General features: G+C 27.9%; 1 protein-coding gene across 1 annotated transcript in view; it reads right to left on the minus strand.

Moving 5' to 3' along the window:
- Window positions 1–26,009, minus strand: part of LOC112686876 (lutropin-choriogonadotropic hormone receptor-like) — a 121,330-nt gene that overhangs the window by 33,744 nt on the left and 61,577 nt on the right. Inside the window, exons 6-7 of the mRNA XM_025559339.1 lie at window positions 1,100–1,174; window positions 802–867 (exon numbers count right to left, since the gene is read on the minus strand). Of these exons, the coding sequence (XP_025415124.1) occupies window positions 802–867; window positions 1,100–1,174 (141 nt within the window). The remainder of the gene's footprint in view (window positions 1–801; window positions 868–1,099; window positions 1,175–26,009) is intronic.

Here is a 26,009-nt window from a genome sequence, read left to right on the forward strand (position 1 = left end):
AAACCGTTCAATACCGCACAAATTTATATATATATATCAATTACGTATACATGTATCTAAAATAACATGAGTGCACCTCAAGACCAAGCGGGGTCACTCGCTCGCTCGGACAGTTAAAAACGAAAATATCTCCCGATTTGCTATGTAACATCACCCCAAGTAAGTCACAGAATAAAAAAAAAAAGATTTTGTGTGGGACTTATACGAAACCGGCTACGTGAGCTGTACATGCAAAGTGTGCAGAGAGAAAGGAACTGTTAACCAAATGTGTGCTGTTTTGAACTATCAACTTTTCAAATTTCCCTTTTTAACAATAGAATAAATATGTGTGGTATTGAACGATGTAAAATGTGCGGTTATGAACGGTAAGTGTACGGTTTTGATGACCGCCGTTAAAAATGCATCCTTTCGGATTAAGAATTTTAATTATATTAATATAGGAGTATGAACCATTTTTAGGAATATAAACTGATCTACTTAACCTGTTTTAATCCGGATTTTTATTTTGGTGAAAAATGGTACATTTTTTTAAGTTTAAAAAACCAGTATAGTAATATCATTCACCAATCTTACCCAACGTAGAAGTTTCGAGATTTTTTTTATTACTAATGAATCATGCATTTCGTCAAATACGAACTAATAATCAAAATTATTCATATTGTATTACTGTTACCTGTCAGTTAAGTTAAAATACAAACTGTCGTGAGCTTACATTATGAATAAGCACCGTCATTAAAAGATTTATTTACAATAATATGGGTATTTTGAGGGACTTATAAAAATGTAATTAATTTTACTCACAGTTGTTCTGCACTGATTTTCAGTTCTCCTGGGATCAAAATCTCGATGTGATTGCTTTCCAAGTCTCTGCAAATACCCAACAGCGATATTTAATATTATAAAATAAATATTATGCTGACATGTTAAGTTATTGTCGATTAATTTTATTGTGTACCTTCTGAGCAACGCACATTATTATTTTAATACATTTTAAATGATCAAATTTATTTGGAAATGTGAACGAATGAAATATATCAATGTTCCGTCATATAATAAAGTCTAAGAAATAAGTCAAAATTAAAAAAAAAAAAATACTTACACCATACGAAGATGATTAATTGTTTTTAACTTGCTAAGGTTGGGGGAGTTTTTGATTCCAGTTCGAACAATTCCTCTGTTTGCAGACAAAAAAAATAAAAATATTATTTATATGTTATAGATTATGCACTTACAAAATAGGTATAATTATATATTATGAATTCCACATATTATTTGTTACCATGTAAATATAAATTACGATTCTAGTCTCAAAAAATTAAACTAAGTTTAGCATAAGTTAGAAAGGCCAATTGAAACTTAACTAAATTATATTAATGTTAAAATATAGCTTTTTTCATAAATTGATAGTCAAATAATATTTAATCAGTATATCATAATATTTAATATATATTTATTTTATGATCAGCCATTTATTGATTGTATCATACTTCATTCTTAAAGTTCGGATTATTTTGATTCTTTATAATGAATAACATCAAATATTGGATTCAACTCTATTCTCATATTCTATAAATTTAATACAATTTATTTTTCATATTTCATTGAACCTTTAGGCTATATTTATTGGATAATGTAAGTTAAATATATAAGGCTTCAAATTATGTAACTTTATTTGAATTTCATGTAAAGATTTTAATCATATTGTTATTATTTTTCTTTTTTGCAGATATATAGATTATGTGAATTATTAATTAAACAAGTTTCATCGTATTTTTTTTAATTAATTAAATTAAATTTAAATACATAAATAAATTTGATTTATTGATGGCTAATTTGCTTTTTGTATAACTATTTTAAATGATTAAATTAAAAACAAGTAATTCATGAAATGCTTCATTAAATAACGGCTTGTAGAACAATAAACTTATTTTTTATTTTATATTTTTATAGTGCATTTTTACCATTACAGTTATTGGAACTTAATACTTATAAATTTTAATATGATATCCTTATCAGCCGTCTAAAGTTAGTTTAACAACAAAAACAAATAACTGATATATATGTATATATATTATTCTCAATATTTATTAAAAATAATTTTAAATAATTTTACTGTACTGTAAAAAAAATAATAATAAGTTTGGCGTTATACAAGGAGAGTAAGTTATTGACAAGCAATAGCGTATAATATAGTTTAATGAAAGTTTTTGCAGTTTTGTTTTTTGTTGAATCGAAAAAAAATTATAATAAAGTATAAAAAAAAAAAAATTATTATAATTATTTCCTAAATTAAATTGGTCTACTGTTAATAGCTTTGAGTTTCTTGAGTTGTGGAACATTGTAGTAGTTTTGAAAAAACGAACCTCACTACTATATATTATAAACTATCATTACTTCCTATGAACCATCGACAACATGCGTAACAAGAACCTATTTATTAATAATAATCAAAGTATAAAGGGCATCAAAAATTAAATTATACATAATCACAACGTAAAAAAAATAGTTATATATATAAATCATAAGATTTATATTTATAAATGAATTCATTTTAATTTTAAATTTTATAGTTAATTTACTTATGGGAAACTGTTATATAAATTTATTCAAAAAAACTGTATGAATATTATTCAAAAATTACTTTTGTTTATTTTAAGAACTAATTTATTTCCATTATTTTAAGTATTCCTGTCACTAAAATAAGTTTTTTTTTATTTGGCTGTTATAATTTATAGAAAAGATTATACATTTATAATTTATCTAATAATAGATACTTTACTTTAGTAAATTTTTAAATTGTGTTTAAAATGTAAATGATAATTTTAACATCACTAATAAACAATATTTCGTAAAAATTTTATATTTTAATAACATTATACAATATAGCTGCCATAATTTTATACGGTAAATTAAATAAATTAATGACATGTATACACATGTAATTTATTCAGTTGGTAGGATATAATGAACTACGAAAATTGAAACTTTTAAAAACATTTCACAAGCCGCTAAGTTTTGTTGAAAAAATTTGATTTACCCAACTGTATAACGAATTTACATATCCATAGCTTTTTATATATTTTGATTTAGTAGATATATGAATAAGAGTAATGTTAAATGTAAAATATGCAAAAAAAGCCTCATCTGTATTCAAAACACTCGAATAAAAACTAATAAAAAGTTTCAAGTGACCATATTTATGAAAAATAAATGTATATAGTTTATATATAACAATAATGTGTAATTTATAAGATCTTACTTATAGGTTTTATTTTTAAAATATCAACTTTTAAATTTACTGAACTTAGTACTGAATTAATATATGTATGTGTGTGTGCATACAATACATTGTAAATTGTATATACAATAAGAATTAGGATATCGATGACCTAAAAAATACAAATATGCTAAAATGACATAAAAAATTCAAAAACTTAACTTAGAAAATACCAAAAAATCTACTTAGATAAATGAAAAATATTGGTGCACGTAAAAAAATTAAATGAAACAAAACATTCGTCTTAGATCAGATGAACATTAATGTTTCAATGCATTACGTGTATGCTGGCAACACAGTGAAACTTATTTGTGTATATGATTTTAAATTCTAGTTTTAAGAATAATTATTATGTCATAAACTGTTTTTATTTTAAAAATAGAAAATTTGAATATTATATTTTTATAATTAGAAACTTATTACAATATATAAGACACCTACAAATCAAATAATTTACTTTAATTGTCATTATATTATCCAATATCTGAAATGTTGATGAATTATAGGTAGCCCGAAATTTGATAAGAAATATTTTGCTACCTAGATGATTTTCTGTTGGCGATATGTAATATAAGAAAAATTAAAAGAGAGAGGAATGTAGAAAGGGACAGAACAACGAGTGGTGCGGGAAGGAACTCTGAAATTGATTTGGGATAAGAGAGAAGAAGAATCAATTTTTGCAGAAGGTAGATTAGAAATGAAAAATAAATTGGCCACAAGCCGCCAGTCAGCAAGTGAAAAAAGATTTATGGCTTATAGAACAGGTGTGTAAATATAAGGAGAGTGGGGTAATATTAAGTCTAAACACTGCAATGCAGAATAATTGTCTTTGAACATGCTCGCCTGAAGTACTGACAAAACCGTGGAGGGGTTCCAAAAAACACAGCCGTATTTGAGCACAGGACGAACCATAGCAGGGCTTTGAGGAAAGATATTAGTTGAAACTTAGCAGAAATACGAAGGACAAAGCCAAGAGTCTTAATTGCTTAACAACAAATTCCCTCCATGTGCTTGGCTTGGGGTAGGTCACAGGTGAAGAAAAAATCTATGTTACAAGTGGAGTCACCTGCCGGTTTAATGGGGATATTATTTTTGACGTAAGGAAAATAAATTCGAGAGTGGGTACGGTGAAAGAAAAATACTGAATATTTAGAAATGTTCAAATAGAAACTGAAGAACTCTCCCTACAACTCTAAATTGGTAAAGTCTAGTTAGAGAATGTGATAAATTTTTAACAAAAAGCATATATGTCATCATTATTTGGAGCCATTGTAATATTTTAATTTACATATTATTCCAGGAGTGTATTATAATTAACATTTGTTGCGTGACTTGGATTACATTGGAATTTTGAAATGTAATGTTTATTCATTAAACTAATTATTTATGAAAAAAAATCATACGATAATTTAAAGCTCTAATAGTAATGATTAAATTATTGATTGAATTATTTTTCAAATTTAAATAAAATTTAATTTGATACTTTATTTTATGAGCTTGTTTGCATAAGTTGTAAATTATAGGTAATTCATTAACCGCATGGATCATGAAAAATATTCAAGTAATTATTCTATAATAAATATTTAAGGATTTATTCTTAAAATTATTTTATTTCTATGTATCTATTTGAGAAAATAATCATTACATTTTCAAATAATGTATTTTATATTTTTAGTAACAGTGAATTTCATAAAAAATTAAAAAAATAAATTAACAAGGAACTTATAGCTTATAGTAGATATATATGAGGATTTACGTAACAAAATCAAAACAAATTTCTGTTATTGCTCATTAGTGTTGCCTTAAATATTTTATTATTTTTATAATATTTTAACCAAGGCTAATATAATAGTAATAACTATAGTCTTTGAAATAAAATTTAACATTTTTAATCACCTAATTAACTTAAGCATTAAAAAATGTCTGTATCAGTTATAAAACATTATAAATAAATAGTAATAAATAGAGAAATAGAAAATAGAAAATTTCAACAAATTGGTAAACATTTATTGTAAAACAAAAACATGAATGAACATTAGTAATTAAATATTTTGAAGTAAATAATGGTAATAGAACATTTTGGATTATGAGAATAAAAGGAAATAGTACGTTATAACATAAGTTCAATCTTTTGAGGTTAAATGTTTGCATTAATCATTGAATTTAAATTATAATATGTAAAAAATAGAAATATTCCAGACTTTTATTATAAATCTAAATGTATAACTCGAATTATAAAAAAATTGCACGTTTTAAAAAATGTCACATTCAATTAGTGAATTATAAAATTATATATGCATATACATTATACATTATTTTATTTATTAAATTTTTAATAGCTATTTAGCATGTTATAATTTCTAAACACGAAATGTATGTATTTATTCATCAATATTGTACAATATTTAGCTATATCAATTTAAATTTCTTATTTTTCAGTCACACTAGTTTTTGAATAAGTTATTCACTAAATCATAATAAAACACATTTAAACAAATGACAATGTTACCATTATGACTTTCAAAATAATTGTCTACGCAAATTTGTCAACCATATAAACCACTGTGAAATCAAAACTAAAGGCAAACAAATAAATTGTATTATCTAGGATGTGAGATAATTGATGATTTTTGGTAGACAAATGATCGTAGAGTATCTAAATCAGTCCGGTATGATTTTACAAGCCATAAGTATACGATAAGGACGTCGAAACTGAACGGTACAATGAACGGTTTTACTGATTTTTTTAGGAAGGAAATATATTTCCATTACCATTATATTATTCAGTGCTATAGAAAAATTTATATATTATGGTTATCAATAGAAAATAAAATATCATATAACACAAACACGCACACACACATATATATATATAAGTATGTGTAAAGGTAAGGGCTCAGGGCCAGCGCAAGCAAAAATAGTGCACTAGGCAAAATCAAATTTTGCCACCTCTAAAAAAAAATGAGCTCTTATTTTAACTTAGCCCCTCCCCCTATTTTCTATCGGAAATCGCAGAAGTGATTCTGTGGTTATTTATATTTTTGGAATAATTGAAAATGCCCAGCGTAGGCCGTAATATAAAGTATTATAATAACTTAAGACAATATTATTTTACTATATAGATAAGTGGTTTTCACGAATTAATTAATTTAAATATTTTTCTTATAAGACACCGATAGAGTTAGAAAAAATATACGAGTTAATTTTGAAATTGCCACCCCTACTAAAGTGCCGCTTTAGGCAGGTGCCTGATCTAGGTTAGCTGCCTATACCTTGAGCCAGCTCTGGAAGGGCTTATAATAAAATCAGAAAAGTAAATAATAAATTAAAAACTAAGCAAATTATTTTTATTTTCTGCTTATGTCTAATATATTTTAAAATATACTTCTAATTTTAAAATAATATCTTTTAAATTTAAATAAAACACAAAAACTAAAAATAAACAAAACTGTAAAAACCTTGAACAATTATAAGCTAATGTTTTAAAATGTTCGAACATTTTTGAAATTTAAAAATAATAAAATAATTTAGTATAAATTAAATATGACTAAAAATCATACAAAATACTGTTATATCCAACTTAAAAAATAACACATAACTAACACATTTTATTTTTCTAATACGCAATATTTCATCGAATTTTTTTAGTAATTTTTTTTTTTTATTTATTACGGTAATATATTGTAACAATGATTGTGAAAACACATATTATGTGCTTGTAATGTGTAATATTCATAATATAATTAGAAAATAAAAAACATAAAATAAATTCAACTCAAATTACATGAAATAATTATTAAATATATCATTAAATATATTTTTAATATAAAGTTATCCGTTATATAGATGTAAATAATAAAGTTGTTTGATAAAAATATTATAATTTCAAATCATAAATTTTTTTTTAAAAACCGAACCCAATTGTAAACCAATTCAAAATGAAATTCACATTTAAAATCAATGATCAACGTTCGTGTTCAATAGGAAAACCGGTCAACATAGTAATGATAAATGTCACTTTAAAATATATGCAGAATACTATCGATCCAAAATTTTAATTCACAAATTGTTAATTTTGTATGAAATAACCATAATTTTATGTGAATACAATCAGTTTTTCCATATTTATAAATTTTTATAATTTTTTTCAAGTATTTATCATTTATAGTTATATAATGATTGAGCTAGTTTAAAATAAATATATGTTAAATCGAGAAATCCTTGAGATTTGACATCCATTCTTGATTATTTTTCTCCCTATAGTTAATCATTTATTCTTTCTTTTTTCCTCTTTTTCATCTAGCGGTTTAAAATTTAAATATACATATTTAGAAATAAAATAAAATAATGTACAGATTTATACATTCGTTATCGATTTTCATTGTCATATCTAGTTTAATATTATTATATTTATAACTATTGTTGTTTTTTTTTTTTCGTAAGCTCAAGTTTAAAGCATTTGTTTTATCTTTTATAAATATTATGTATTTATATATTTTATTTAATATTTCTGATTTTTAAATGTGTTTCAAGCAATAATGTTGTAAGACAAAAGTTCTTGCCCCTAGTAATAACCGATGTAAAGAAAACTTATTCAAAATACAGACTACTGAACAAAGTTCTTTTTTCTCAATATTTTTTATTAAATTCATTTGAGTTAATATTGTATTACATTTACACTTAACATTTACTTACCATAAAACATAAATATAATTGTTTTATTACGTTTCGTAGAAACATGTCTTGCTTAAAAAGTACTTCTACCTACTGTAAACACCACATTTGTTTTAAGTCCTTCATTCACATAAAAACTACATAGAAAAATCTTAAATACGGTTTAAAAATTCACCTTACATTACATTCACTTAATATATGATATAATATTCTAATCATAAACTGCAAGAGACTTTTGGTTTAGATTTATTATTCAAAAGTTAGATCGTAAAATAAACAAAATAAATCAAAGTTATTGCCACAGGTACCTTTAAAAACTTTACATAGAATTTAAAAGGATGAAAACATCCTTTTAAGTTAGGTTAAAACACCCGAATATCCTGAAACTCTGGGTAGGACGTCACTAAAAAATACTATTATTCAGTTTGACTAAAAAAAAAATATAATTAAACTAACTTGTTATTACTAAATATTTTCTTGACGTGAAAACATCGCATGATATTGATTTTTTCAACAAAAATATAATATATATATATATATATATATAGGTACGTGTATAAAAAGTAAGACGAAAAGAATTAAATTATTACATTATAATTAAAAGCGAGTGATTTTATTAAATGTCATCTACGTCGTACTATATTTACACAAAATTAATGATAAACATGTATGGAAGTTGTCAGTGGCGTACATGGGGGGGGGGCAAAAAAAAAGGTAATTGTGATATTATTGATGACATGTAATATATTCGTAATTTCATTGTTACGATTTGAACTTAAAATATACAACTATACAAATATTATAATAATTAAATAATTATATTGATAGGTGTTTAAAAAGTTTTGTTAACTATGCTATTTTTATATTTTTGTAACTACTAATTTACTGTAATGTAAAAGTAAACTGTAAATTGTTAAAAAAGTTATATAAAATAATATCTATAGCAGTTATTTATCTGTACAACGAAAAAAAAAAAGATAACAATTATTTTTGTTAACCCTCCCTCGGAGCAAGATTGAATGCAAGTTGATATATGTCAGATTATTAAGGTATTTTCATTCTAACTGAACTAAAATATAAACCTGTACAATTTGTACGGGGCATATTTTTTTGTTTATATATTCAAATATTCAAGAACATAATAATATTACATATAGATTTATTAACTTTGTAGTTTCAGTTCACTCGTGTGATGCCTATCAGTACCTATGCAAATGTGCCATAATAGATAGTATATTAATTAAATTATTATTATAAAATAACATGGTATTTATCTCGAATTGCATACAAATTAGGTATATACCTCGTACAATTAAATATGATAATATAGAATTTATATATTATATTTTAAAACAATGCGATGTGATTTATAAACCCTTTGTTACAATAATTGTAACATAGGGTTTATAAATCACATCGTAAACAAAACAGACAACAATTATTGTTTTCTGTAAAGATTTAATTATATGAGTCTGTTTTAATGCGTATGTAAAATAATATCATACATTTAAAAATATTTTTAAAATCAAACTGTATTTATTGATCAATGTTGGGACTTATCTAGATAAATAACGCTAAATTATCTAATTACTTATCTAAGATAAAATTTTTACTTATCTAGATAATTGTCTGTATTCTTGCCAAGATTAGAATTATTTTTATTCTTGTACGGAGACGAATCTAACAAATCAGAGATCATCAAAATCGGTCCAGCCGTTCTTGAACTATAAATTTTGTAACTACCTTGACTTTCTTTTATATATATATAGATTTTGTATTCATAATCGTAAATTCGTGTATTATTAATAAATAATTATTATTTCTTGGTATGACATTTTGTTTGTATTTTCATGTTGGTAAAATATTTTTGGTTTTTTTAAACTTAATTTTTTATTTTTCCATGGAAGTTCCAAATATAGTAGGTATTTGATTTTAGTATACACTTGTAACTCATACGCTGAACAGTCAATACTTCACTCTTGGAACCCGTAAAATCGTGACTACTTATAGAATAATGAAAATCATCAAATTAAGATTATATGGAAAGCAATATTTTTAACTTAAAATAATTTCTTATGTATTCTGTATTTATCCTGATACGTACAAAAGCAATTTTTTTTTTTGTGTAATATTTTAGTGATTAACTATCATTGAATGTTGTACATTGTATATAAATACTGCTAAATGGTACACTATATTATTACAATAAACATTAAATACCTAGGTATCTAATGATAATAATGATTATGACTGAGCCTTCATAGATATTATTAAAAATATGAAATATTGACTAAAAAGGAACATTTTTTGAAAATATCTTTTTTTTTATCTAAATAAAAATAAAATTATCTTTTATCTTTATCTAGATATTTTAATTTTTTATCTATTATCTTTATCTAGATGATTGGACATATTATCTTTCATCTAGATACATTTTGGATTTTCTATTCCCAACACTATTATTAATACATTTATTTATAATATTAGATAGTAAAACAAATCATATTTTATTTTTCAAACTTAGTATGCTTGTAATATTGAGAAAAAATATTTACATTTTTAAATTTAGATATATGATTTCAGCACAATTTATTTATTTATTTATGTTTTACATTTCAATAACGTTTCTGTGATAAATGCTTGGAACAACATTATTATGTAGTAGGTAAAATATGTATCACATAATTTTGGTACCAAGTGAAATTGAGCCACTTTATGTGTTTTGTAGAAAAAATATATTATTTTTATTAAAAATATTTAGGGTTTTTTGACGTATATCTCAAGTAGTTGACAAATATATTACATGACATGGGTAACAAGTTTTTAAATTATTGACAATATATAGAAACTAAAAACAAATATGCATTAATGTTTAAGTATCTCATATAAAGTAAATTGCTACTCAGCCAATACAAGTAATTTTTTTCATGCAACAGTTTAAATTACTTTTAAAATTAATGTTTTCTGTTTAAAACTAATTTCATACTTAAAAAAAAATATATAACTTTACACTAAAAAATAATTTAACTATATCACATATTGTGATTTTCATAATATTAAAAATATGTGTTGTTTTGAATTATTAAATTAGATTATTTTATTTTTAACTGTTTATCTAGATCCAGGCTTAAATATAATTTATTTAATTCTCTAAATTATATTGAAAAATAAATATGTGGTATTTAAAACATAACCCATTGTTTAAAATAATAATTCATTAAATTATTATATTGTTCAAAAATAATTTACATGTTTCCAATCAAATACTGTACAGCTGTAGTATTAGCTGTAAGATTAATACACATTAATAATATTTAAAACTGATTATATTTTTTTTAAACAAACACTCCAGCTTATAATGCTGTTTGGGTTTGCGTGTGCATTGTTTTGATGTATGTTTTATGTGCGAGAAGATAGTGAAAAAGACTGTAATTTTTTTATAATCAATTATATGTTTTTAACTGTTAAAATAATATAACTTAAAGCTTAACTAAGAATATATAATCATTTAAACTAAGCTCAAGATATAAAAAAATAGAAGTATTTGTTGGATAGCATTTAAATCCAGATAAATACATTTGAATTTTGCTATTCTCAGTTATTGATTCGTTAATGAATTGTTATTCAATTACATACCATATGACGTCCGAATTTATTAAATCCAGTTAAATATATTCAGTATCATTTCCATTTAAATACGCCGTGATTGAATTACACGATAAATCATGGTGTTTATATTTACATTTTATACAACGTATTGGTAAATAGCTGCTTTGACGTTTTAACGATATATAATTTACGTAAGATTTAATGTACTTAAATGAAACGGACATTTTGGTGGTTATAAGTAACTTATCAAAAATTAACTTTTTGCGAAATACGAGGATAGTTGAAATTGATTGCAGTCCAATAAATTCGAGACTACAATCGATAAGATCATTGAAATTATTTTTTTATTAATACATTATAATGCATCAAACAAATTATTTCATTTTCATTCGTACATATCGATAAACTGTTATGTATAATAGTGTTACGAATAAAATCATACGAAATATATACAAGTGAGATTAGATATTCCAAAACTACGTTACAGTCATTATCTTTAACACGTGTCGTAAGAAGTGCAGATCGATAGTGATGGATAGCAATGGATGTTTCAATCTCTAATAATAGCAACGAACATTTTGTTGGGTCGAAGTCAATAAACGGTATTGGTGCAAGCCACCCGTTCACATATTCATTTGCAATAACGGTTAGAACTGTCTTTTGCGCAACATGTCAATATTCGATAAACGACGAAGATGAATCCGAATATTCGGACAATAATCCAGTCAGCTGCATATCCAAACGGCCGGCAAAACAACAAGTGACGTGTTTACATTATTATCATTACGTAATATCTTGCGTGGTTATGATGTGTCGGGCACGAAATCGGATAGTGCAATCATCGGCGAAATTCCTCCATACGAAAAACGTGCGTTAAACACGGAAAATTATTACTAACGAAATGGCAATTGAACGCGTTTATTATACTTCCGTGACACGCAGCTACCCTCATGCGGGCATCTTGACAACGCGCGAAACAATACGAAACGGTTTGCGAACACATAAGACAAACGTTTCGATCGCCATTGCCGTCGGTACTTGTCGGCAGTTGACCGCACGCGTCATGTCGTTCGAACTCTGTGTCAATTACACGACCGGTCGACGAAGCGATCGTCGTTCAATAAACGGAACGAACAAGTTAAGTGCGGCAGTATTTCTCCGCCCTGCTTACCGGATAAGCGAAGTGGCGTAGCAACGGTATGGCGAACTGTGCTAGGGGCGCAATATTATGCAAAAGTCGTATTATTATCCTACAATCAAATAGACATTTATCCATTATCTATACTTTTTGAAATATTTAGATGTTGTCTATTTGTGCACACTACGTGTGAATTTAATGATGAAATTATGAAAATAGTATTAGGGCATTAAACAAAAAAAATGTCATAAGAAGATTAGGCTATCGATGAAATAGCCAGTCATAAAGCGAGAAAAGCAAATTTTTAAGTTTAAAACTAACACTGTAATAATAACTTACTTTTATAAATTATATACTTAAAAAATTAGTAAAATTAAAGGTTGAAAAAAATATCATGACATCAAATTTTAATTGGTCAAAAAGCGTTTTTTTTTCTAAGTGGTGCTAGCGACTCTGTGTGCAAAATCTTATAGCATAGTAGTCGCTTAGTTGTCACACCGACGGTTGAGAAGTTACGAATAAGTGCATGTTGACTTCTCAGAGATGTGTTATAGAAGTTTAACGCCAGGTTGGACGAAGTTACTGTATGCGATATCAACATGTGATTACTATGAATAGTCAATAAAGTCATATTGAGAGGTTAATAATGTTAGTACATAAAAATTAACGGAACTTCTCATTTTCTGCGCATAGACTTCGCAATGATTTTGTTCAGAAAATAAAAATTAACCGTAAGTTTATTTTTCGTGCTCGCCGAGATTTGAACCGTTCCCTCTATGTAACTATTCCTAAACCTATACTACTGGAATACCCTATCGAGACATTTGAATAAATAAGTAAATAAACAATAAATAAGTTAGGATACTAAATGTAAAAGTAAACATTATATATGTAACATTATACAATGATGCGTTTATAAATAAATCGGTGATAGTTTATTATATTGAAACTGGTGGTAAATATACTTTTATTTATTAGAAATAATTTTCAATAAATTATTTAGGTATATAATTTATAATATTCATATTTAATAATAGATAGTTTTCTACTTTATTGTCAAACATAAAACGTGAAATGAAATGTAATAAAATAGCGAGCAACAACCACAAAATAAAATAATAAATCATAAACCATAACTAAATCATAAGTATACTGTATACAGCGACCGTCGGGATGACGAAAATATACAATATTCGATAGCAAAGTAATTTTATATATATAATAATATTAATATATTCGAAAAGACGGCAATTAGAATGATACAACTTGGTATGATGTTGTGGGTAAACCCTTCGTGGTAATTCTTATAATTTATTATTATACGGACGCAACGAACACAACACACCAATAAATGCGCGTTTTTCGATATACTTCGTTCATCATATTATGTGATCATACTATTATGGTCATTATAGGCATAATGAAAATGTTAAATATAATCTTATTTTGTAGATAATTTATATAGATTTACCAATTCAACAAAAATCCATGGTCCAATAATCGCTAGAAGCACGACAGGTTCCGTTTGTATCATTATAGTTATTACTAGGCTTAGGGACTTATAGCTCTAAAAAATCCACAAATATGCATGCAAATATGCTTCTAAAATCATTAAAATATGCATTAAAATATGAATTTATATGTATTAAAAAAAAAAAAATGACTAGATAGTACACAAAATAAAACGTCTCCATCGGATTTAAACATATTTTTAAACTCCGAAACAGTCGGATACTCGTAAACTGTTGTACTTTCGGCATAATACATTGCTACAAATTATCGCATACGTTTTATGTATGATTCAACAAGTGTGGTTGCGAGACGCAAAAACAATGACGGATAATAATCGACTCAACTGAACACTAAACAGATAATATATTATTCTACATCGACTATTATTATTATTATTATTATTATTATTACAATTATTATCTTTATCGACATCCGGTCAATATCCAGCGGGTTATACGGTCAATACGGATTTATAGTATTATTTATACTTACACAAAAATTATTACAAGATATGAGAGGTAGTTGCAGATAGCATTTTATTGGAAGTATTAAGTCTTCTTAGTACATTTTTTTTCGATCGGTTGAAATATGTATATATAATTATATGTATCTATAGTTTTTAATTTTAAATAATAAAATTTGAAAAGTTTGTCAAAATATGCAAATTAAGCATAATAATTTTAAAATAAGCATTCTCCTGCAAAATCTATCAAATATGCAAAAATATGCACATTCAAATTTTAGATCTGATATCATGGCATCGAGAAACGAATTTATTTCGCCCTCTGCTATATTTAACAATAATTAAAAAAAGTATGCAAATGCTAGAAGTCCCTAAGCTTAGTTATTACTATAGTCTATAACAGCGTTTCCCAAACTGGTCCGCGGACCCTTAGGGCTCCACACGTATATCGGAGGGGGTCCGCGAAAGTAAATTTAAAATTTACAAAGTATTATTATATATTATTGTTTTTTAAATTTTTATTTGTACTAAGAGATCCGCAATCATTTTTATTATCTCTAAGGGGTCCGGCAGAAAAAAAGTTTGGTATTTCAAATTATATTTTGTTAATAAATAATAAATAATAAATAATTAACCGCAAGAAAACGTTATATACATATATTTTGGTCTTTTATTTTTTGCTTAACATGGTCATTACTCATTACAAACTGAACTACGCTTGGAAGTCCTTAATGTAACTATATTATACTGAACTTCATGCGATGACACATAGAAATTGAAATGTGTAGTCAATTTTGGGACCCAAACAGTACTTCGCATACAGATTAATAATTTACATTACATTATCAATCTAAATGTGTCTACGTATGGAAGTCTTTTTTGCGATAAGTTTTTAGTGATGCTCATGAGATGGATAATGGATATAAAACGGGGAGGTCACATTTGAGATCTAAACAGAATATCACATAGTAGTGGAAGTCACACTATTACACACCGGGGAGTCTTCCTACGCCACTGGACAAACGCGACGCGTGAACATATAAATACAGGTGCGTCATAGGTAGTTGTAGTAAGTAGTCATACTCGTAAGTAGTCCGAGTACCGGTAAAGACGGTGATATACGATTGCGTACGATTGTCCCTTTTAGTAAAACGATTGCGTACGATTTCTCTACTTAGGCCTTAAAAAAACATTACGATTGCGTACGAAAATAAGTGCAACGTTGCCAACATGTACTATTAAATTAAATTAAATTAAAAATAATAATAATATAATTTAAAAAAATCATTATTATAATATTATAGTCAATTAAAAACAATATAAGATATTTAGGTATAAAAAGTACAATAAAAATACACATTATAAGTTATAAATTAAAACCTTGGTATCGATAATCAGTCCCTGATAAAAAATTTAATACATTACCATCTATTTTAAATTGGTCATATAGTTTTATTACATGGTTAATTTTTTGCATATCTTTAGATGGAATAGCTTTGGATATATTTTTTTGTATAGTGGATATTTTTATTTTGATTTCAGTCTACATTTCTTTCAATGCCTCAGGCACAAAGTATATTGGTGGATGTGAGTTATAGAATTGAGCGTTAAAAGTTCTGTGGAAACTCTCTGGACCATTTGTTGTTCTGACATTAAAATACTTAAAAATTTTGGAATTAATAACGATCTAAATATTTTATGACACTTTATTTTTATGTATCAGAACAAACTTTAAAGTTATATTGTACAAAAATACTTCCAAATTTTTCTTATAATTTATAAAACTATGATACAAATTTATATGATATAAAGGTTCTTCAGCCTGTATATTAGTTGGAAATATACAATTTGGTTATGTATAATTGTTATATAAAAATGTATAAATTATATTGTTTATATTGTATAAATTATTTATAAAAATTGTATAAAATATAAGCAATCGTTTCCTAAAATAAGTTATATTACAAATTTTCACGATTTTGGCAACATTGCACTAATTATTAATAGGTAGAATGTACACAATCGTAATATTGAAAAAGGTCCATACAGAATCGTATCATACGCAATCGTAACGCATCCGGTAAAGGTACCTAACCGTCATAGGAAATTAACGCGCGCCGAGTACGAAAATAGTTGATGTTGTAGTCCGACCACATGTCATACTTTTACTTCCGCCGCACTCTCAGCCACCTCCGTGGACACTTCCCTAGCATTATTGATGTTGTATTTATTATTATCGTGGTGCAGACGATAATGTACAGCGGAAGAAGGGAAACAATTGGGGGAACCACTCCCTTTTTTTTCTACAAACCGTTCAGGTCCATCGTCAACAGAACATAATTGTCACAATCGATATAGCTCAGTTGCTGATATATCTTGTGAGAAAACGAAAAAATAGAAAGAGAAGAATATTGTTTCGTTTTCGCCACGCCGTGTTTAACTGTTAAACCGGTACTGATTGTCCCGTGGGATTACTGCAGCAACAACTGATACAGGGTGTGTGTGATGACACGTGCAACAATTGTACTTACGAATCCGATGATAGACCTCGAGCAAACGAATTTTACTGTGTGTTCGCTTAAGTTCACCGGGATCGATAACGGAGTGGTGTGCAAAACTTCTCGGAACAGACTATCGAAAATGAACTCAGATTATTCGTAATTTTACAGTACCCGCGATGAAAAAAAAAGAGAAGGAAAAAAAACAAAGAAAAAACTAAATTCGGGCTTTAATGTCATCCATGAATATCCAGCGTTCGTCTTGCAGACGTCTCGAAGATATAGCTTAAGTAAATTCTGTGTAGGGAATACGAAATTAACTTCGGTTGCTTTTGCTGTAATTCAATATATTTAACCTTGGTCCAATTCATGCTCACCAATTTGATTAGAAATACATTTTATAAAATTAAATGCATGGATAATGTAATTTTATAATACATTATACTCATACAACGCATTTAGAGGTTTCATCGTAAATATTACAACGGAATGTGCACATGAAAATCGCCTACGGAGGAGATCAATGAATATTTCTCTAATTCTCGTTTAACGGCTTCAGTTCAACTACTTCTCTCTATTTAATAAGCAGGGGAAGAAAAAAAAAATTAACCATCTTAAATTATAATTATAACAGTGTTTTTTTGAGCTTCTCAAACTAAACTTTTATCATGTAGACAATACAGTCGTTTATGACTCTAAAGAAACTCTAACTTAAAAATCACGTGATGAAATTCATTTTAATCGTATTTGCATACTAGTATTTATAAAATAAATATGTATCACCCGTGTTTTTTTTTTTTTTTTTTTTAAATACCAACAAGGCAAAAATGTCATATTATATTTTTACAACGATTTACGATTCCATAAATAAACACAGTTGTTTTTCTTCTACTTCACAACAATTTTCATACTTTATAGCTCATTAATTCTCTTGGTATTTCTCTTTAGATTTTAGAAATTATTATATTATTTTTAGTAATTAGTTTATAATACTTTATGTATATTTGTATACACTTTAAGCAAGTATGTTTTTTATTAATTATAATTATTTAATAATAAAAACATTTTTCCAAGAAAGTCGATCTTCAAAGGTGAAGTATATTTTTAATAGATCGTGGCCGAAAAAAGTTTGGCTGCCTCTGCTGTATAGTAACCTATATATTATTACGTAATTTCACCAGTTATTTCATTATTATATTATGTTTTTTATGTAATATTTAAATTGTCGCAATAATAAATGTTATTAATTCCTAAATTCATAAAAAAAAAAAAAAAAAATTAAAAATATTTATTCCAAAATAAAAAAAGAATCTTTACTCAACTTCTTATATTAAGTTCCATATCATTTTTATTTATTAAAACTTATAAGTTATACATTGTTTGCTTGATATAATATTTAACAGCTGAACATGTTTGTTAAGGTTTATGTTTTAGTTTGATTCTCCACTTTTCGTACGGCATTCATCGTAACAGGTAGTGCTTACACTTATCCCGCTCGCTTATCTTTACAGCCGTGTGTGTTTATAAATTAAAGTTCAGTGTATGGTAAGCATGGCAAAGATCAATACTTCCCAACATTCGGGCCATAAACGTACTAGTAGCACAGCCCTGTCGCCGCGGCTAATTAACAAGAATAGATATACCCCAACCGCAAATTTGGAAGATCAAAATGATGATATCTTAGAAGAAGAAGACATGGATCTCGAAGAGATAAAACAAAAAATTCCTCCACTTTATATATATATATATGAAATCAACGATTATATTGTGTTCCTAGATAAGATCACACCTATGATAGTAGACAATTTTAACATAAATAATAAAAATGTATTCTTAAAATTTAACTTATCAACTGTTGACGACTATCGTACAATCACCAAATACCTTTTTGAAATTAAAATAAAATACTACACCTATCAACTTCCCGAAGAAAGAATCTATCACTATTAATCAGAAACATGCAAACTTCTATTCCCGGCGAAACAATATTTAAGGCCCTCGTTGAGCTAAAATTCAACGTCACATCAGTAACTCGTCTCTTAAACCGTCACAAATCTCTTATCCCAATTGTTGCTGTCTTACTAGACAAATCTGAAAAAAATATCTTTTCATTTGATCGCCTCCTCCACTGCATTATCGTAGTCGAGAGTCGCAAAAGCGATTCGTCCATACTACAATGTAAAAACTGCCAACGATTCCAATACATAAAAATTTTTTGTAATCTTCCCCCTGGATGCGTCAAATGTCTAGAAGACCACCACTATTCCGAATGCAACAAAGATACAAACACACCACCAATATGCGTCGATTGCAATGAAAATCATCCTGCTAATTACCGAAGTTGCAAAATATATAAGTAAATTAAAACTAAAAATTCCTACAAACGTTTCAGGAACGCTCCTAAACACATAATGCAAATGAGCAGTTTAAATTATAACAATAATACCAAAACACTAACCAATACTGTCGATCTCATAAATCCCCAAAATCAAGACCCAATCCTAATAACTACAAACTCAAGCAACACTTCAACCTATGCCGAAAATAATTTGAGCGATGTGGGTATTACAGTCAAAACTTATAAGTTTTAAACATAACAAATCCTGAAAACTAACCTGCAGAGTATTTACACTACATGCAGATACATCGGTACATGTTATGTCTTGTTTCTACTGAATACAGTTGACATAAGAATATCAAAGTCGATTGGGTATTAGATACGAGGAGACGAGGATTTAACTGTAGGTAAATTTTTTAAAAAGTGTAAAAAATAAACAAGCTTAGTAAATAATATAACTATAGTCTATTCCAAATAAGTCTGGAAAAAATCGCGCTTGCTGGTCCACTGTGATTGGCTACGGATTCAGCATGCGTCGTGATCGGTCGGCGGCCAGAGCTCGCTGCCGTGTATATAGAGTGTTAAAATAATAATGGTTCAAGCAGCTGCGGAATAAATTTATATAAATTATAGTTATAATTATAATTTAAATAAAACAAATAAAAACGCCGAATGCAAGTTAAATTAGTGTATACGTGGAGTACGTTGTCAACAGATTGTAGGCAAGCAAAGTGGTGATGGTTTAGAAAATAATATTTTCTAAACCATCACCACTTTGCTATATTATACTTTACTATATTATAGTCAGGCTGTATACAATTGAATCGTCGACAACAACGCGCGCCACCGTTAGATCACGTGACATACCTGCGTGAAACCGGACGCGTTTTCGTCGTACATTTTTCCAGACTTATTTTGAATAGACTATATATTAACGAGGAATTATAAATACGAGGAATACCTAATGTTACTAATATAAAACAAACCACCGTGATTATGCCACCGATAAGGGTGCTTTTACATTAGAGCCCACATACGAACAAATGGCGCACGAACGCTACCGCACGAAGATTCGCTATATCGTTTACACTGGTGCGTTCGTTCGTGCGCTCAAGGTTCGTCTCTAGATACACCTAGTATACTTAGTACTGATCAAACTATTGTGGAGTGAAGTCGTGTTGCCAAAATCACGTGTGTTTAATTTAAAAGTTCAAAAATTTCTACAAGATCCTAGTACTCTCCATTATTTTATTTGTTTCGTTCAAGTCTCGTTTTAATTCATTGGCTATTTCCAACCAGAAGTTAATTTTTTTCTTTCCCATTTTATAATGGGGATGTTTAGGATCCCATAGAATTAGTCTTGATTTATATAAATTTACAAGATGTGAACATTCATCGTCCGTCCACTCCACAGTTGAGTCAAAATAAAATATTTAACATAAAATACGACGTGAACAACGCATACGATCTTATAAAGTCATTGACGCCATTAATCAGCTCACTCATCTCATAGATTATAAAAAAAGTTATCGAAAATCTACTGGCTCTATTAAATAATATCAATGTAGTCTAATAATATAAATAATGTTAAACTAGTTATAATAAATTGGAATGCCAATGGAATTAAACAAAACCGTAACACATTCGCAGTGGTCTTATCAGCACATAATGTCGATATCTCGTGCATAAGCGAAACACATCTAATTACTAGTGACAAAATTAAATTTAATGGGTATACCACTAATCGTAAAGATAGGCTAGTGGTGCGACCTTCAGATGATGTAGCTATAATAATTAAAACAAAAATTAAACATCATCAAACTTATCTACCTATATTGCAAACTCTTGAAGCAGTAGCAATATATATTTCAATAAATCACTGAATCGCAACAATAATTACATCCACTTACTTTCCATATGATTAAAATAGAAATTCTGATATATTGGATGTAATTTTACAAAAAACGATCTGTTTTTCCATTCATCAAAAACCACTATTTGAACTTGATTCAGACCATTTACCTGTAAAAATCATAATAGACGTGTCTTTATCATTTTCAACAACCACCCGTAAACTCATCGCCGGCAAACCAGACTAGGAAAAATTCAAACAACATATTACTCAAAAACCAAAATGTCCTAAAAATATTTTAAAAATTTCTAACGCAGATAATGCAGTAAAAAATTTACGTGAAATCGTTTACCTAGCGGCCGATACATGCTTAGAAAAACAAAACACGATAACAAATGAAGGGTTACGGGGAAGAACGATAATAGTAAAAAAAAAATAATAATCAGATAATATAATATCTTGTTAGTTGGTTTTTGAACGAATTGTGACGTGAATTGAGTTAGGGAAAAAAGATCACGGTCAATGATATAATACAGGTTTAAATACCATGACGGCAAAAAAAAAATCAGAGTCCGAGCGGAAACGTGAAAAAATGATCAAAGTCAAGTGTATAGTTTTTATTTTTAGTACGTAATTTTGAAGTTATTAATAAGATCGATAACGACTGTTGTTATGTTATTTGACTGTTGCGTTTTGATATTATATTATTATCTGTAGTACGTGCAACGATTTCATAGTGAAATGGCGTAATAACAGTATAGTTTGATCGTATTTTACGTATCACGTGTTGAAGTGTTTATTTTTCATTAATACAGACCTAAGCTAAGTTTTTTTTTTAAATGGACACCAGCTTTAGTGATTTTAGTGCTGAATTTGAAGAGAACAATGCTAATCATGTCAAAAAACGAAAAAAACCGGAAAATAAAAAGTGAAGTAATGAAAAAACTTCGTGCAACGTCAAACGAGGTAGGGAGCGACTGTCGTTGTAAGAGGTATAAATGTTTCGAAGTTATTTCTCCTGAAGAAAGAAATAGAATCATTAAAGATTTCAATAGTTTAGGTGAGGACAACCGCCAAAATGAGTATCTTGGGGGATTGATTAGGATTTTACCTGTTGTACAACGTAGAAGTAGGAAGGATCCGAACGAGGCAAAATTTAATGATTCCTCTTATAGTTATCGTTTGCGTAGTTATGTCAATGGTGCATTGCAAGATATTTTTATTTGTTATAAAGCTTTTTTTAAGTATTTATGGTATTTCTAATCGCTGTGGTCAAACAATAAAAAAAAAATTGCTTATTTCTGGTGTAGTCGGCACTGATAATCAAGGAAAACATTCCAACCGACCGCATAAGTTATCTGACGAGACCAAAACAAAAGTTTTTGATTTCATTAAATCTTTGAAAGGAAGAAAATCCCATTACTCACCCAAGGATAGTGAAAAAATACATTTCCCGGAAGAATTAAACATAAAAAAACTTCACACGTTTTATAAGGACAAACATCCTGAAAATGTAGTAGGTTATACAACTTTCCGGGATATATTTGAACAAAAATTGAATATATCATTTGGGTACCCTCGTAAAAATACTTGCAGTGTATGCGATGTTTACAAATCCGAAGTCAAACTAATAGAAAACCGAATCAATACTTGCGTAGATAATGAAACAAAAAAATAGTTTAAACGAAACATTAAAACAAAAGTCAATAGAACATGAGTTACACAAAAAAAAGGGTGATAAGTTCTACGAACTGAAAAAGAAGTATAGGAGGGCAGCAAAGAAGACTAAATATAACTACCAATGATGTGTATTATCGTCGACAGTTAAACTTTATTTTCTTTAAAGTACACGTTTTGTCAGATGAATCTTCAATATTCTACACGTATGATGAAACTGTCGAACGAAAAGGAGCAGATGACGTATTTCAATGCTTGAACATTATTTTTTCAAAATTTTGGATTCGAAAGTTAGACAATAAATTATTTTTTGCGATTCGTGTGCAGGTCAGAACAAAAACTATACGACAATAAGATTTTTTCATTACATGGTCTGTATAAAAAAACGTTTCGATAGCATAAAAATGGTGTTCCCAATTCGTGGTCACTCGTATTTAGAATGCGATAGAGACATGGGAAAAATAAATTCTAAATCTTAGACCGAACTACCTAATGACTGGAGGGATATCTTTCTACAGAGCCGTCAAAAACCAACACCTTTTAATATTATTGACTGTGCCATTGAAGTCGAGTTCAAGACGTGGACAGATTATTTTTCAGATTTGTACCCAACGATAAACCCGATTCCAACGAGACCCATTCGAGTGCTACTTATTGAGCAAAGTAAACCTCGATTTATAAACCATAAGTCCACATATCATAGGCCTTATTTATCATTTGTCATCACTCGTGCCACTAATAAAAGGAATCAAAAAAATAAAATAAATAAGAATACTACTCTTGTTCCTTTATATGATGGTCCCGTACCAATAAAAAAAGCAAAACTTAATTACCTACTACACCTAAAGCAATTTTAACCAACTCGGATGCACAACAATTCTATGCTGCACTCAAATCAGATGAAACAGATAGAGATGACATAGATGTAGAGTATGCAGATAATATACCAATCGACGAAAATAAAGATGCATAACAGAAAGAAAAGATCAATGTCAGTATTTTTATTTTAATTTTTTTCTTCTAAAATTTAAAAATTTAATTTAATATTTTTTTTTATTCGTTATATGACGTAAAATTATTTTTATAACCACAATAAATATTTTTGAAATATTTCGTTTTTTATTTCTTGGGTTTTTGAGTTCTGAAACTTTAAAATTGCAATACTGAATATTTTAGGAATATTGACTATTATCGTTTTTCCCCTCTAATTTAATTAGAGTCCTAATCAACTTCCTCACACAATATTAAAATTAATCAAATCAAAACATCAAACGAGGAGACTCTGGCAACTGTATAGACTACCACAAGATCGAAAAAAATTAAATTATCTAACAAAAAAGGTTAAGAACTCACTCGAAGAACACAGAATTAACTGTTATCAAAAATATTTATCTACAATGTACCCAGCAGACTCCAACTTATGGATTGCAACCGAAAGATTAATCAAACCAAATACCAATGAAATCCTCCTTTTGAAATCAGAAAATGTTTATCAAAATACAGAAGCCGATAAATACGAACTGTTTGCTCATACTCTTGAAAATGTCTTCATATTTAACAGCTTACTAGATAACTACAAACTATATAGTTCAACAAAAACTAAGTGAGCTCGATATTCTTCCCCAAAATTTTTACCATACTCAAGCCCTAACAAAATATTAAATATAATCAAAAAGTTACCAAAAATAAAATCACCCGGACACGATTTAATCACTAATACTATCCTAAAAAAATTACCCAGAAAAGTAATAACATATTTATCCATCTTATTCAATTCTCTAATAATAAAAATCGGGTACTCTTCTACAGAATGGAAATTGGCCACAATAATTTTGTTAAAAAAAACCAGGTAAAAATAACTCTATCCCCAGAAATTATAAACCTATCAGTCTTCTGTCCTCAGGATTAAAAATATTTGAAAAAATTATTCACACAAGGCTTACCAATTATTTAAATGCAATAAATGCTATTCCGTATTTCCAATTTGGATTTAAATTTAACAACTCCACTGCTCAACAATTTCTGCGCCTAACGGAGCATATAAATGATGGATTTGAAAAAAAACTATATACAGGTGCCGCCTTCTTAGATGTAGCCCAAGCCTTTGATCGTGTCTGACATGACGGACTTTTATTAAAATTAAAAACATAAAACACTCCAACCGCAATTTACGATCTAATTAAATCCTATCTCTTCGATCGCTGCTTTAAAGTTCGAATTAACGATACTACATTGGAAACAAAACAAATTAACGCAGGAGTACCACAAGGGTTAAACATTTTGCCTTTACTTTTTAACTTATACGTTTCGGATTTCTCCACAATGAATACTGAATTAGCACTAAACGCTGATGACAGTGCTATATACTCTAGCGCTAAAGACGCCGAAAAAATAATCCAAAATATTCAAGCTCACTTGAATAAAATTCAAAAATTGGGAGAAAAATGGCAAATAACATCAAACCCTCATAAAAGTACAGCGGTACTCTTCACCAACCAACGCCTCAAAACTCCGAGTAACTTAAAATTGTATGGTAATAGTTTACCCTGGTCACCTAATATCAAATACCTCGGTGTAATTTTGGACAGAAAACTAACATGGAATCCACATATCACCTTTAAACTACAACAAGGTTACCAAAGGCTAAAAGTTATATATTCATTGATCAACCGGCAAACTACATTTAGCTGGAGATGTTATCTTATGCTTTATAAGCCAATCCTACGACCGTTACTTTTGTATGCAGTCCCTGTGTGGAGAAATTGTAAAAACTAGCATACACAAAATACAAGTTTTCCAATCAAAAGTTTTGAGAATCATTTCTATGCTTCATGGTTTGTACGTAATGATGGACTTCACAAAAATTTCCAGCTACTCACAATAACTGAGTATATAAAAAAATTATCAATCAACTTCTTCGACCTCATCAATTTTGCACACAGTGTGAAATATTACAAGCTAAGTGACATAC

Source organism: Sipha flava, unplaced genomic scaffold (assembly GCF_003268045.1).
Source record: "Sipha flava isolate LNK unplaced genomic scaffold, YSA_version1 327_pilon_pilon, whole genome shotgun sequence".
Lineage (NCBI taxonomy): Eukaryota > Metazoa > Arthropoda > Insecta > Hemiptera > Aphididae > Sipha > Sipha flava.